The sequence below is a fragment of the Rhinoraja longicauda genome, chromosome 36 (genome assembly GCF_053455715.1).
Source record: "Rhinoraja longicauda isolate Sanriku21f chromosome 36, sRhiLon1.1, whole genome shotgun sequence".
NCBI lineage: Eukaryota > Metazoa > Chordata > Chondrichthyes > Rajiformes > Arhynchobatidae > Rhinoraja > Rhinoraja longicauda.
Genome location: NC_135988.1, coordinates 3,236,941 through 3,252,609, shown reverse-complemented (window position 1 = coordinate 3,252,609; position 15,669 = coordinate 3,236,941). Strand labels below are relative to the sequence as shown.

The 15,669-nt window shown below is 47.6% G+C and overlaps 1 protein-coding gene across 1 annotated transcript in view; it reads right to left on the bottom strand.

The window, feature by feature from the left end:
• Positions 1 to 15,669, bottom strand: part of gpat2 (glycerol-3-phosphate acyltransferase 2, mitochondrial) — a 69,512-nt gene that overhangs the window by 13,713 nt on the left and 40,130 nt on the right. Inside the window, exons 13-15 of the mRNA XM_078429033.1 lie at positions 7,834 to 7,904; positions 4,935 to 5,196; positions 3,077 to 3,225 (exon numbers count right to left, since the gene is read on the bottom strand). Of these exons, the coding sequence (XP_078285159.1) occupies positions 3,077 to 3,225; positions 4,935 to 5,196; positions 7,834 to 7,904 (482 nt within the window). The remainder of the gene's footprint in view (positions 1 to 3,076; positions 3,226 to 4,934; positions 5,197 to 7,833; positions 7,905 to 15,669) is intronic.

The window sequence follows — 15,669 nt, the reverse complement described above, 5'->3', positions numbered from 1 at the left end:
ATACAGCGCGGAAACAGGACCTTCGGCCCACCGGGTCCGCGCCGCCCAGCGATCCCCGCACACTAACACTATCCTACACACACTAGGGACAATGTTTACATTTGCCCAGCCAATTAACCTACATACCTGTACTTCTTTGGAGTGTGGGAGGAAACCGAAGATCTCGGAGAAAACCCACGCAAGTCAGGATCGGAATTTCTTGGCAATAGAAGTGGCCAGTTTGAGAGTTTAGTTTAGATTTTAGTTTAGAGCTACTGCATGGAAACAAGCCCTTCGGCCCACTGAGTCCACGCAGTTCACACTAGTTCTATGCTATCCCACTTTCTCATCCACTCCCTGCACACAAGGAGGCAATTAAGCACGGGCCAATTAACCTGCAAACCTGCACATAGATACAAAATGATGGAGTAACTCAGCGGGATAGGCAGCTTCTCCTGGAGAGAAGGAATGGCCAATGTTTCGAGACGAGACCCTTCTTCAGACTGGGGAAGGGTCTCGACCTGAAACGTCACCCAGTCCTTCTCTCCAGAGAAGCTGCCTGTCCCGCTGAGTTACTCCAGCTTTTTGGGTCTTTCTTCGGTTTAAACCAGCACCTGCAGTTCCTTCCTACATAAACCTGTACGTCTTTGGGATGTGGGAGGAAACCGGAGCACCCGGAGAAAACGTACACAATTACAGGGAGAAGGTGCAAACTCCACACAGGCAGCACCCGAGGTCAGGATCGAACCCGCTGCACCACGGTGGCCACCCTAGAGGTGGTCATATGGGTGAGGGAGGACATTGTGCTGGGTAGATGGTGTGCACTGGGGCCACTGCACACCAGCGTGGGAGCAGGGGAATGTTTCGGGTGGTTGATAGGCTACCCAGGTGGCGCTGAGCTTCCAACGTGATCCCAGAATTGAGCTTCACCCAACCGTGTGGAGAGTATTTCACCACACGCCAGGCTTGTGTCTTGGGAACGGTTTGGGATGTCAGATGCAGCCAGCATGCAGCCTTCAACATTCCCAATGGATATGATTTTGTTCCAACAGATTTCAACACCAGTCTGATCATGAACAAATCATCATTGTACACAATAAACATAGAAACATAGGTGCAGGAGGAGGCCATTCGGCCCTTCGAGCCAGCACCACCATTCATTGTAATCGTGGCTGATCGTCCCCAATCAATACTGCCTTCTTCCCATATCCCTTGATTCCACTAGCCCCTAGAGCTCTATCTAACTCTCTCTTAAATCCATCCAGTGATTTGGCTTCCACTGCCTTCTGTGGCAGAGAATTCCACAAATTCACAACTCTCTGGGTGAAAAAGTTTTTTCTCACCTCAATTTTAAATGCAGGGAACTGCAGGTGCTGCTTTCCAAAAAAAGACACAAGATGCTGGAGTAACGCAGTGGGTTAGGCGGCACTCCTGCGGAACATGGAGAGGTGACATTTTTGGTCGGGACTGTTCATCTGACTGAAGAAGGGTCCCAACCCATAAAGGCACCTGTCCATGTTCTCCACAGACGCTGCCTGACCCACTGGGTTACTCCAGCACTTTGTGTTTTTATTAATACACATGATAGTTGGGGGAAGGCAGTAGTGTGCCTGGGAGTTCTGATCAAACATCTTACAAGAAATGATCAGAAATTTAAAGGAAGCTTTCACAAAGTGCTGGAGTAACTCAGCAGGTCAGGCAGCTTCTCAGGAGAGAAGGAATGGGTGACGTTTCGGGTCGAGACCCTTCTTCAGACTGATGTCAGGGGAGGGGGCGGGACAAAGAAAGGATGTAGTTGGAGACAGGAAGACAATGGGAAAACTGGGAAGGGGAGGGGAAGAGAGGGACAGAGGAGCTATCTGAAGTTGGAGAAGTCAATGTTCATACCGCTGGGGTGTAGACTGCCCAAGCGAAATATGAGATGCTGTTTCTCCAATTTGCGATGGGCCTCACTATGACAATGGAGGAGACCATTTAATTTAAAATTTAAATTGAATTTACTTTAAATTTAAAGGACATGAAAGTAGATCATAGAATCACAAGTGTAAACAGGTCTGTTGGGCCTTTTCCCAACATGTCCCACCTACACTAGTCCCACCTGCCCGCATTTTGTCCATTTCCTTCTGAACCTATCCGATCCGTGTACCCATCCAAATGTGTTTAATAAATGCAGGTATCCCATTATTAAACCTTGTAAGACACCACCACACATTTCTAAACTAACGTCCAACTCCATTATTTTCTCATTCCCTCATCCACATATCAATCTCTTTGCCCTCATTCACCTGTAGGACATGGAGGGGCAACTTTTTTTTTCCACAAAGGATGGTGGGGGTATGGAACGAGCTGCCAGAGGAGGTAGTTGTACGCAGGCACTATCACAATGTTTAAAACACATTTGGATGGGTACATGGATCGGATAGGTTTAGAAGGAAATGGACAAAACTCGGGCAGGTGGGACTAGTGTAGATGGGACATGTTGGGCAAAGGTCCAACAGACCTGTTTCCATGTGGTGTGACTCTATGATCTACTTTCATGTCCTTCAAATTTCCGATCATTTCTTGTAAGATGTTTGATCAAAACCTCCAGGCACACTACTGCCTTCCCCCAACTATCATGTGCACTAAAAAAAGCACAAAGTGCTGGAGTAACCCAGCGGGTCAGGCAGCGTCTGTGGAGAACATGGACAGGTGCCGTAATGGGTCGGGACCCTTCTTCAGTCAGAAGATCCCTGTTTCTAGATCTTGTATATTATCTCTTCTAAAGAATTCTATGAATGTTTGTTTTCCACAAACTGCCCCTTTCGTTACTTTTAACCTTGCATTGACATAGAAACATAGAAACATAGAAAGTAGGTGCAGGAGTAGGCCATTCGGCCCTTCGAGCCTGCACTGCCATTCAATATGATCATGGCTGATCATCCAACTCAGTATCCCGTACTTGCCTTCTCTCCATACCCCCTGATCCCTTTAGCCACAAGGGCCACATCTAACTCCCTCTTAAATATAGCCAATGAACTGGGTCGCTGGTAATCTCGGTCTTTTTCCCAACTAACTGGATCTATTGGAAAATTTGTGGAAGAGTTTCTGCTCTTACTGGTAAAAGTAGGACTTCGCTGGGCAACAAATGACACAGCTGAACAGTTTTGCAGATAAGTTCCTCCTGACTGATTACTACTTCCAGATTGGAGTCCAGGTCTGTTATGTATTTTGCTGCTTCCTTCAAAAGGGAATTTAAAGCAGAGGCTGAAATAAAAAGTGGCAAAAAATCAAATACAGTAACAGTCCACAGTAATAGAGGGATAGGGGGCAACTGGGACAAGCCCAGAATGCCAACTATGTCTGCTTGGCCAAGTTGGGACTTAGTAACAGGCTGCACAGCTACATGACTCTAATACCCAGCGAGTGTCAGAGTCTATGAACCACTGCAACTTTCAGCAGTTCTCCTCTTCCAACAAGCAACAGAGGCATCGGCAGCTTCATATAACTCCCCTTCATTGAACAAGAGGATCAAAGCTGTGTCTTAGCATTGAAATCCATCATTTCAAAAACAACGCACAAAATTAAACCAAACTACAAAAAAAAAGAAACAGGAAATAAACTCTAATGCTGCAAATACAATAAACAGGAGCTGCGCAGTTTAAACATAAAACATGAGGCTAGAGCAGGGGTTCCCAACCTTTTACATCCCGTTTACCCCTTTGCAACTTTTCGAAAGTAAGTTTACCACCAGCCTGTTTTGTTCAGTAATATGAGTTTACACTTCTACCATAATAAAGCAACCGACAAAGGGGACATTTTAAAATACTGTTTTTAACATTATTATTTTAAGTTCAAATAACAATAACAATAGCACATATTTTCATATTTATATTTTCATATTTCAGATACAGCGCGGAAACAGGCCTTTTCGGCCCAGCGATCCCCGCACATTAACACTATCCTACACACACTAGGGACAATTTTTACATTTACCCAGTCAATTAACCTACATACCTGTACGTCTTTGGAGTGTGGGAGGAAACCGAAGACCTCGGAGAAAACCCACGCAGGTCACGGGGAGAACGTACAAACTCCGTACAGTACAGCATCCGTAGTCAGGATCGAACCTGAGTCTCCGGCGCTGCATTCGCTGTAAATCAGCAACTCTACCGTTGCGCCACCGTGCCGGAAACATAACAATGCTATTTCACTTATTTATGAACAACTAGTGATGAACAGACTGAAGGAGAGTCTCGACCCGAAACGTCACCCATTCCTTCTCTCCTGAGGTGCTGCCTGACCCGCTGAGTTACTCCAGCATTTTGTGAAATACCTTCGATTTGTACCAGCATCTGCAGTTATTTTCTTACATGAACAGATACCAGAACCAAACACAGTGTCAGTCAATATGTACAAATCCAGAATCAACAAATTGACCCCCTGGGTAGGCAAAGTTCACTTCAGGTTGGGAACCCTTGTGCTAGAGTAACTCAGCAGGTCAGGCGGCATCGGTGGACAACATGGATAGGTGACGTTTCATCAGATTGAACAGTTAATTAGCACCAGATCGTAGGGGCTACAATCTTCTCGGTGTACTCCTTTAGCAGGGCGGTGGTTTAGTTTAGTTTACCATCACGTGTACTGAGGTAGGGTGAAAAGCTTTTGCTACGTGCCATCCAGTCAGCGGAAAGACTATCCGTGATCACACTCAGGTCAAACCGCCATGTACAGATACAGGATAAAGGGAACAACGTTTAGTGCAAGATAAAGTCCGGTAAAGTCCGATTAAAGATAGTGAGAGGGTCTCCAATAAGGTGGACAGTGCTCTGTAATTGTTGATAGGATGGTTCAGTTGCCTGATAACATGAAGGCCTCTCACCAAATGTTACTCTGAACTCCCGCAGAAACCAAAGAGCATGCTGCAAATGTTGGCGTTGGTATTTATACTGAACACTTGGAGCAGAGTTGCTTACCAGCCACAGCTTCACAGACAAAGACGGGGAGGATGGTGTTGCTGTAAAAGCTGAGCTCCTCCACGGCCTTCCTGGTCGTCTTTGGAATAACGATGATATTGTTCTGTGAGAAGCTCCTGAGCATCACGCTGTCTCCCAGCAAGGACAGGGCATGCAGCACGATATCCTGGAGCTTTCCCGCAAAGCCCACATCAAAGTGCCTTGCAAGAACTTCATTCATTAGCCAGCAGAAATCCTTTGCCAACGTCGTCAGGAAGGCACCCTGCAAGAAGGTACTCGATTACATCAGAGCTTCAACAGTGCAGCAAATAACAGCAAAGATTAAAGTAGCCACAGAATCAAATAACAGCAAAGATTAAAGTAGCCACAGAATGGGATTCATTGCTTTGACGAAGCGCAGGAATAATTTCAATTGTAACTTTCAAAGAGCAATTTATTAGAGCAAAACCTCAGGGGAATGGGAATGATTAGATTGTCCTTACAAGCTTGGCACTCGAGGATGCAGATGGTGCCATCTGTAGCAAAGAAAGTAGAACTGCTGGAGGAACTCAGCAGGTTAGGCAGCATCTGTGGGGGGAAGTGGATAACTGAGTTTCGGGTCAAGATCCTTCATCTGGGGCAGCACGGTGGCACAGTGTGAGAGTCGTGCAGGAAGGAACAGCAGATCCTGGTCTAAATCGAAGGTGGATACAAAGTGCTGGAGTAACTCAGCGGGACAGGAAGCATCTCTGGAGGGAAGGAACGGGTGGCGTTTCGGGTCGTGACCCTTCTCCAGAACTCTAACAGCGGTAGAGTTGCTGCCATACAGAGACAGAGACCCAGGTTCGATCCCGACTACGGGTGCTGTCTGTACCGAGTTTGTACGTTCTCCCCGTGACCCGCGAGGGTTTTCTCCAGGATCTCCGGTTTTCTCCCACACTCCAAAGTCGTACAGGTTTGTAGGTAAATTGGCTTGGTAAAATTGTAAATTGTTCCTAGTGTGTGTAGGGGGGTGTTAATGTGCGGGGATCGCTGGTCGGCGCGGACCTGGTAGGACAAAGGGCCTGTTTCCGTGCTGTACTCCAAACTAATCCTGCCACCTGACGGGTAGCTTCACGGCCTGGTACGCAATTCCAACGCACAGGAATGCAAGAGTGTGGTGGGGCTCAGCCTGGTCCATCACAGAACCAGCTCTCCCCTCCATTGAAACTAACTACACGAGGTGCTGCCTCAAGCTGGTATCTATCATCACGGATCCCCACCATCCGAGCTGTGCCTCGTCTCAACACTGCCATCGGGCAGAGACGACAGAAGCCTGAATGAGCAGGAAGGAACTGCAGATGCTGGTTTAAACCAAAGATGGACACAAACAGCTGGAGTAACTCAGCGGGACAGGCAGCATCCGTGGAGAGAAGGAATGGGCGATGGGTTTCGAGACCCGAAACATCACCAATATCTTCTTTCCAGGGATGCTGTCTGTCCCGCTGAGTTACTCCAGCTTTTTGTGTCTATGTACAGGAGCCTGAAGTCCCACACCACCAGGCACTGGGACAGTTACTATCCTGCAACCATCATGTTCTTGAACCAACCTGCAAAACCCTAATTGTACCTCGGCAACAAAACAAACTTAGAACACCTAAGGTAGACACAAAATGCTGGAGTAACTCAGCGGGTCAGGCAGCATCTCTGGAGAGAAGGAATGGGTGACATTTCAGGACCCGAAACGTCACCCATTCCTTCTCTCCCGAGATGCTGCCTAACCCGCTGAGTTACTCTAGCATTTTGTGTCTATCTTCGATTTAGACCAGCATCTGCAGTCTTGTCCAATACGATACAGAACGCCTCTTGTATTACCATGGACTTGATTCTTTTCTTAATTATGTTTTGCACTAATATCTTGGGGGTTTTTTGTACAGTCTTCTTTCTTTTAGAAATTAGGTACAATTTATATATATATAAGCTGCTTGTGTGTGTGTGTGTGTGTGTGTGTGTGTGTGTGTGTGTGTGTGTGTGTGTGTGTTGTGTGAATCTTTGTGCCTTTAATGCTGCTGCGAGCAAGATTTTAATTGAACTTGTACCTCAGTGCACTCGTGCAGATGACATTAAACACAGCTTGGATTTGTTCTCGTCTGAAGAGTAGAGGGGAGGCAGCCAGTATAAAGAGATGAGAGAGTGGTTGGCAGGGGGAGGTACACCTTTTCAAAGAGGGAACACTTCAAGACTCGAACACTTGCCCCGTCCATCCCCACTCCTCGTTACACTGGCCCCTCGTTCTCTACAATTTCATTTTGGTGAAGGATCCCGTCCCGAAGCGCCCCCTGTCCATTCCTTCCACAGAGGCAGCACAGTGCCACAGTTGCTGGCTCACAGCACCTGAGACCCGGGTTCGATCCTGACCTCAGGTGCTGTCTGCGTGGAGTTTGCACATTCCCCGTGACCCATTGGGTTTCCTCCCACATCCCAAAGACCTGCGGGTTTGTAGGCGAATTAGCCTCTGTGAATCGCCCCTAATGTTTAAGGAGTAGATAGGAAAATACAATAACGTAGAACGAGTGTGAACGGTTCGGCATGGATTCAGTGGGCTGAAGGGCCTGTTTCTAAGCTGTATCTCTAAGAAACAAGATGCTGCTTGACCCATTGAGTTCCTCCAGCACCTCTGCTTACAATCACTCGGACGAAGGGTCTTGAGCTGAAACGTCACCGATCCACGTTCTCCAACGAAAGTGCCTGACCTGCTGAGTTACTCCAGCAGTTTGTCTTTTTTTTCTGTAAACCAGCATCTGCAGTTCCTCGTGTCGACAGCTCGGCTGCCAATCGGCATGGATTCCGTTTTGCTAAGCGCTGACTGCAGTGGGGAGGGAAGCTGCAGCCGATGTCCGGTGTGGATGGGCTCGGTGTGACCAGGGTCGAGGTAGCCTACCTGTGGGTGTTTGTGGAGCAGGAGGGAGGCCAGGATGGCGGTCGACATGATGGCTGAGCAGCACCTCGCATCTGTCGGGTATGAAGCACTGCACGTTAGTCACAAGGTCAGAAGTGATCGGAGCAGAATTCGGCCATTCGGCCCATCAAGTCTACACAGAATCAGAATCAGAATTACCTTTATTTGTCATCCAAAAAACAGGTCTTTCGGACGAGATTTCATCACCCACAGTCCAACAATAAGAGCAATAAAATAAGCAAATTACACAACCCCAACCAACACAAAACACACAAAAAAAGAAACATCCATCACAGTGAGTCTCCTCCAGTCCCCTCCTCACTGTGATGGAAGGCCAGAATGTTATTTCTCTTCCCCTGCCGTCTTCTCCCGCAGTCAGGCTGTTGTAGTTGCCACGTTCCAGGCCGCGCCGGACGGTGAAAGGTCCGCAGCGGGCCGACCCAAGCCCCACGATCCTGTGCGGGCGAAAACGCTGCCGCTGCCGCTGCACGTCGGGGCGGTCGTGGCTCCCGACATTGAAGCCCCCGCCGAGCAGAGAAAAATCTCGCGGCCTATTTCAGGCCGTGCCGGACGGTGAAATGTCCGCGGCGGGCCGACCCAAGCCCCGCGATCCGGGGCGGGCGAAGACCATTCAATCATGGCTGATCTATCTCTCGCTCCTAACCCCATTCTCCTGCCTTCCCCCCCCCATAACCCCCGACACCCGCACTAATCAAGAATCTATCTATCTCTGCCTTATCTTTAACTATCCATTGACTTGGCCTCCACAGCCTTCTGTGGCAACTGTCAAAGGCCTGAGAGTGGATTCATCGCCAGCCGAGCGATTACTCACAGAATGAGCCCGTGTTCAGATCAGTGTTGCCACTGAGCTTCTGTACAGAGCACCATGCATCTTCCCCCAGTGCCCTTCAAAGGCAGCTGCACGACCATACTCTACTGTTTAATACAGGGCTCACACTGCCAGACAACTCCCTATCATTCATAAAGGGACAAACACATTCCATTCCCAATGATAACATTTCTGCTTTCTACTGAAAATAAGTATTCATTTTATATTAGCTAAAACAACAACAAAAGAAACCATCTTCACCCATCTACAACAAAATATCAATATCTCTAATTAACTATATCAGCGAATAGCATAGATTCTCACTTGCTCCCCGCCCAGATACGAGTCTCAGCCTGAGGTGACTTCTCAAATTCCCCTTTCGTTCATTTCCAAATCAGATTTTTAGATTTAGAGATTTAGAGATACAGCGCAGAAACAGGCCCTTCGGCCCACCGGGTCCGTGCCGCCCAGCGATCCCCGCATACTAACACTATCCTACACCCACCAGGGACAATTTTTACATTTGCCCAGCCAATTAACCTACGCACCTGTACGTCTTTGGAGTGTGGGAGGAAACCGAAGATCTCGAAGAAAACCCACGCAGGTCACGGGGAGAACGTATAAACTCCGTACAGACGGCGCCCGTAGTCATTATCGTACCTGAGTCTCCAGTGCTGCATTCGCTGTAAGGCAGCAACTCTACCGCTGCGCCACTCCTGACTCTTGATTACCAATGTCCTAACTTACCCAAGGACAACTTTAGGAGGCTGTGGGGCGGTACAGTGGGGCGGCGGTAGAGTTGCTGCCTGACAAAGCCACGGACCCGGGATTCGATCCTGACTACGGGCGCTGTCTGTACGGAGTTTGTACGTTCTCCCCGAGACCTGCGTGGGTTTTCCCCAAGTGCTTCAGTTTCCTTCCACACTCCAAAGACATACAGGTTTGTAGGCTTGGTAATATTGAAAATTGTCCCCGATGTATGTAGGATACTGTTAGAGTGCGGGATTTGCTGGTCGGCAAGTACTTGATGGGCCCCTGTTTCCGACCTAATGGCATGTTGGCCTTCATAACAAGAGGAGTTGAGTATAGGAGCAAAGAGGTCCTTCTGCAGTTGTACAGGGCCCCAGTGAGACCACACCTGGAGTACTGTGTGCAGTTTTGGTCTCCAAATTCAAGGAAGGACATTCTTGCTATTGAGGGCGTGCAGTGTAGGTTCACGAGGTTAATTCCTGGGATGGCGGGACTATCATATGTTGAAAGACTGGGGCAACTGGGCTTGTATACACTGGAATTTAGAAGGATGAGAGGGGATAATATATAAGATTATTAAGGGATTGGATACCCTAGAGGTAGCAAATATGTTCCCGATGTTGGGGGAGTCCAGAACCAGGGGCCACAGTTTAAGAATAAGGGGTAGGCCATTTAGAACGGAGATGAGGAAGAACTTTTTCACCCAGAGTTGTGAAACTGTGGAATTCTCTGCCTCAGAAGGCAGTGGAGGCCAATTCTCTGGATGCTTTCAAGAGAGAGTTAGATAGTGCTCTTATAGATAGCAGAGTCAGGGGGTATGGGGAGAAGGCAGGAACGGGGTACTGATTGTGGATGATCAGCCATGATCACATTGAATGGCGGTGCTGGTGCATAGGGCCAAATGGCCTCCTCCTGCACCTATTGTCTATTTTCTATATCTCTAAACTAAACTTCCCTATCTTTGTATTCAGTTCTCAAATAATTTGTCTTTATTTTTCCTTCCACAATGGACATTAGAATGGAGATGAGAAGGAATATCTTTAACCAGAGTGTGGCGGGTCTGTGGAATTCATTACCAAGACATTGGGTCATTTTAAAGCAGAGATTGATAGGTTACGGGAAGAAGGCGGGAGAATGGGACTGAAACGGAGAAATAGATCAGCCATGATTGAATGGTGGAATAGACCTGATGGACCGAAGAGGGGGCTGGAGCCGAAACGTTACCCATTCCCTCTCTCCAGAGATGCTGTCTGTCCCGCTGAGTTACTCCAGCATTGTGTCTATGGACCGAATGGCCTAACTCTGTTCTTATATATTAAGGTTTTATGGTCTTTTTAATATTTCTTCTTTAACCATCCCTAATCATGGGAAAACATTGTAACTTTCTAAAGTTTCACCACAGAACTCCACATGTCAGCCCTAGTGTTATCCTGGTAATCCTCTTCAGCTCCCATTGCAAGGCTCTGTGCTATTTCCACAAACGCATACCCAGAATGTTACACTAAACTCCAGTAAACTCGCCGTCGGAGGGCCCGGGTCGGCTGAGGGAGACGCCGTGGGGCAGAGAGGCCGAGGGACGGCGGTCAGAGGCGAGGTTCATGGGCCGATATCGAGGAGGAGGGGTGGGAGTGGGTCAAGTCGGCGGAGTGCACCGCAGGAGGCCCAGCAGCAGCCTGGGGCTCAGGTAGATTGGGGGGCGCTCTACGTGGGCTATGGGGAGAGGTTGTCTGACTAGTATCCCTTAAAATATCCCTTACAGGAATCAAGGGTTATGGGGAAAATGCAGGAACGGGATACTGATTTTAGATGATCAACCATGATCATATTGCTGGCTCGAAGGGCCGAATGGCCTACTCCTGCACCTAATTTTCTATGTTTCTATGTAACACAGCCTTAAAGACAAAGAGCCAGAAATGGGAGAATTGTGGGGGTAAGAAGGAAATCTTCCCTACAGCCATCAGGCTATTAAACACTACAACCTCAAATAAACTCTGAACGACAATGGACTATTATTATTATTATTATTATTATTGCACTACTATTTTTTGTTTGTTGTATGCATGTATGTGTGCGTGGGCATGTGTGTGTATGTGTATATGTATGTGTATATATTATATGTGTGTGTGTGTGTATATGTATGTGTATATATTATATGTGTGTGTGTATGTGTATATGTATGTGTATATATTATGTGTGTGTGTATGTGTATATGTATATATGTGTGTGTGTGTGTATGTGCATATATTATATGTGTGTGTGTGTGTGTGTGTATATGTATGTGTATATATTATGTGTGTGTGTGTGTATATGTATGTGTATATATGTGTATATGTGTGTGTGTGTATATGTATGTGTATATATGTGTATATGTGTGTGTGTGTATATGTATGTGTATATATGTGTATATGTGTGTGTGTGTGTGTGTATATGTATGTGTATATATATGTATATGTGTGTGTGTGTGTGTGTGTGCGTATATATGTATGTGTATATATGTGTATGTGTGTGTGTGTGTGTATATGTATATATTATGTGTGTGTGTGTGTGGGGGGTATATGTATATATGTGTGTGTGTGTGTGTGTGTGTGTGTGTGTGTGTGTGTGTGTGTGTATATGTATGTGTATATGTGTGTATGTGTGTGTGTGTACATATTGTGTGTGTGTGTGTGTGTGTGTGTGTGTGTGTGTGTGTGTGTGTGTGTGTGTGTGTGTGTGTGCCTGTGTGTTTGTGTGTGTACCTTGAGTATGTAGACTTTTTTTCCTCTCTCGTTTATGATATTGTTTACAGTGCACTATGTTTACATATTCCGTTGTGCTGCTGCAAGTAAGAATTTCATTGTTCTATCTGGGACATCTATGTTTGTTTGTTCCTGAACTACAGACAAAACGGTACACGATAGCGCGACAATTTTAGGCCCACCTTACTGGCCGTCGTCCCTTTGGTGCTAATGGAAGAAGTTGCATTGAAATCGGTGTTATGTTTTTAAAGTTATTCACATTTTTAAGTTTAAATCTATCTCCTAGGGCGGGAGGGGGAGGGAGGGAGGAGGAGGGAGGGAGGGGGAGGAAAGTAGATAAGGGGGGTTGAGGGGGATGGAATGGGGGGGGAGGGGAAGGGAAGGGGGAGGGGGAGGGGGAAGGGGAGGGGGGAGGGAGGAGGAGAGGGTGCTGCACCAATGCAGGAGAGGTTTGGGCCCAACAGGTCCACTTGGTCAAATATGACAATAAAACACTCTTGACAATAACAAAGCGGGCAGTTATTTAGGAGGGTGATGGGGGCCGAATCTTTCAATCAGAGAAAAAATGGATGGAGATGATGCAAGAAAATAAAATATTTGGACAGAAAATGATCAGTATTCAGTCCACAGAGAGGAGGGCACTAGACAGTGTACTTGAAATGTGTTTGAAGGAACTGCAGATGCTGGCTTACACCGACGACAGACACAAAATGCTGGAGTAACTCAGCGGGACAGGCAGCACCTCTGGAGAGAAGGACGGAGATGTTTTAGGTTGAGACCCTTCTCTAGACTATTCACCCATTCCTTCCTTCCAGAGATGCTGCCTGTGCCGCTGAGTTTTAAATTTAGATTTTAGATTTTTAGATTTAGAGATACAGCGCAGAAACAGGCCCTTCGGCCCAACGGGTCCGCGCCGCCCAGCGATCCCCGCACATTAACACTATCCTACACCCACTAGGGACCATTTTTACATTTGCCCAGCCAATTAACCTGCAAACCTGTACATCTTTGGAGTGTGGGAGGAAACCGAAGATCTCGGAGAAAACCCACGCAGGTCACGGGGAGAACGTACAAACTCTGTACAGACGGCGCCCGTAGTCGGGATCGAACCTGAGTCTCCGGCGCTGCATTCGCCGTAATGCAGCAACTCTACAGCTGCGCCACCGCGCCGCACTGTTACTCCAGCACTGTGTGTCTGTCAGACAGTGTACTCACTCATTCAATGGTGCCCTGCATGACCAAGAGATGTCAGTGAACGGGTCACACTGGATCACGCAGTTCTCCAAGAACAACTATTTGCTTGGGGCCAAGTCCAATTTGATGATTCATTTCTCAACAATACTTGAACTCCAGCATCCTGATTGCAAGGTGGGCTCTGGGTACCGCACCCCCCCCCCCCCCCCACCTCCCCAGGTCACCCAACGAGCGTTGCCAGGTGGCGGGAACTTCTGTTTGAGGGAGCGGACGGAGCGGAGAGAGCGAGCAGCAGCATGGAGGCGGCGTGAGTACCGGGCCCGCGCGGGGCCGGGAGCTTTGTGGTTCCCCATCCGGTGAATTCCCACTGCTTTAACCCCCACCCCAACCAACCTATGCCCCACCCAGCCTTGGGTTAAACGAGTTCATATTCTCCCCACCCCCTCCCCCAAACACTTGATTATAGTGGACAATCAGCACTAACAGACAACTCCCCACCCCCTCCCCCCACCTCCAACCCCGTGGCCATTATTGAGAGGGTTTACTGTACTTCGATCAGGCCTCCCCTCCATCTCTGACCTTCCAGAGAAAACAATGCAAGTTTGTCCAACCTCTCCTTCCAGCTAATACTCTCCAATCCAGACAGCATCTGGTCAATAGATGCACTACTCCGGGGACGATGCACCTTGTTTTTTTCCCCCGTGTGAGTTCAGTGCACGCTTTTACATCGCATGCAAAACCTTAACCCGCCTGGAGGATGAGGAAGGGGGCTAGAGCAATGTAGTTGCGGGGGTTTGCAGAGGATTGGTGGAGTAGGTTAATGACAAACTGTCAACGTCTTGGGAAGAACAGCGTGGGAAAGCTCAGCTTGTGCAGAGACAAGGAGCGGCTCGTGTACTGCAGGTTACAACTGATAAGAACATAGACTCAACAATGAACAACAAAGCCTTCATGGTACGAAAGTAATGAGCTGATGTACACCCACCATACCCAGTCAGGATGGGACACAATATGGATGGTTGGTTTAAGCCAGTAAGAGACGCCACAAAGATTGATAGCAGAACCAGCATCATCATCCTCTATTGACACAGAAGTCTGTTTTCAGCTGTATCTTCAGTGTCTTTTGTCGGTTCATTAAGTTCAGCCTTTAGTAATGACTCTGCGGTCATTTGACTATTAATTGGGTTATATTCAGTTTTGTAGTCAAAGTCTGCTGATTTTTAAAAGCTTTGTTCTCATACTGTGTAATCACTGCGCCAGAATAAAACGTTTTAAACACACGCTACCAATGAATCATTGAGAATTCAATGATCCAACATAATCAAGACAGAACTTCATGCAGACCAGAATTCGGTAAAACTCTCATCCCAGAGCAGTGGTTACATTGCCACACAACTGACGGCCAGATTGACTTTTTTTAGTTTTGAGTTTTAGAGATTCGGCGCGGGAACAGGCCCTTCGGCCCGCTGAGTCTGTGCCAACTCCCCATACACTAGCACTATCCGACAAACTAGGGCCAATTTACAATTTTTACCGAAGCCAAATTTCCCACAAACCTGTATGTTTTTGGACGGTGGGAGGAAACCAGAGCACCCGGGAAAACCCACATGGTCATGGGGAGAATGTACAAAGTCAATGCAGACAGCACCCGTAGTCAGGATCAAACTCGGGTCCCTGATGCTGTAAGGCAGCAACTCTACCGCTGCGCCACCGTGCCGCCCCTTTCCTGCACCGGGATCAGACAATGAAATTCATCGAGCTTGATGGGAAGTGAGGATACGAGCTAATTTAAAGGTTAGAGATGCAGCATGGAGTAAGGCTCTTCGGCCCATGCTGATCATTGATCGCCCGTTCACACTAGTTCTATGTTATCCTACTGTCTCATCCACTCCCTACACACTAGGGACAATTTACGGAGGGCCGATTAACGTACAATCCCGCACGTCTTTGGGATGTGGGAGGAAACCGGAGCACCCGGAGGGAACCCACGCAGTCACGGGGGAAACTCCACACACAGTTCATATTCAGATGGCAGATGCAGTATATTGTAGATAAATGTGAGGTTATCCACTTTGCAAGAACAAGGAGGCAGATTATTATCTCAGTGGTGTCAGATTAGGAAAAAAGGAAGTGCAGCGAGACCTGGGTGTCCTTGTACACCAGTCACTGAAAGTAAACATGCAGGTACAGCAGGCAGTGAAGAAAGCTAATGGCATATTGGCCTTCATAACGAGAGGATTTGAGTATAGGAGTGAAGAGGTCCTTCTGCAGTTGTACAGGGCCCTGGTGAGACCACATCTGGAGTAT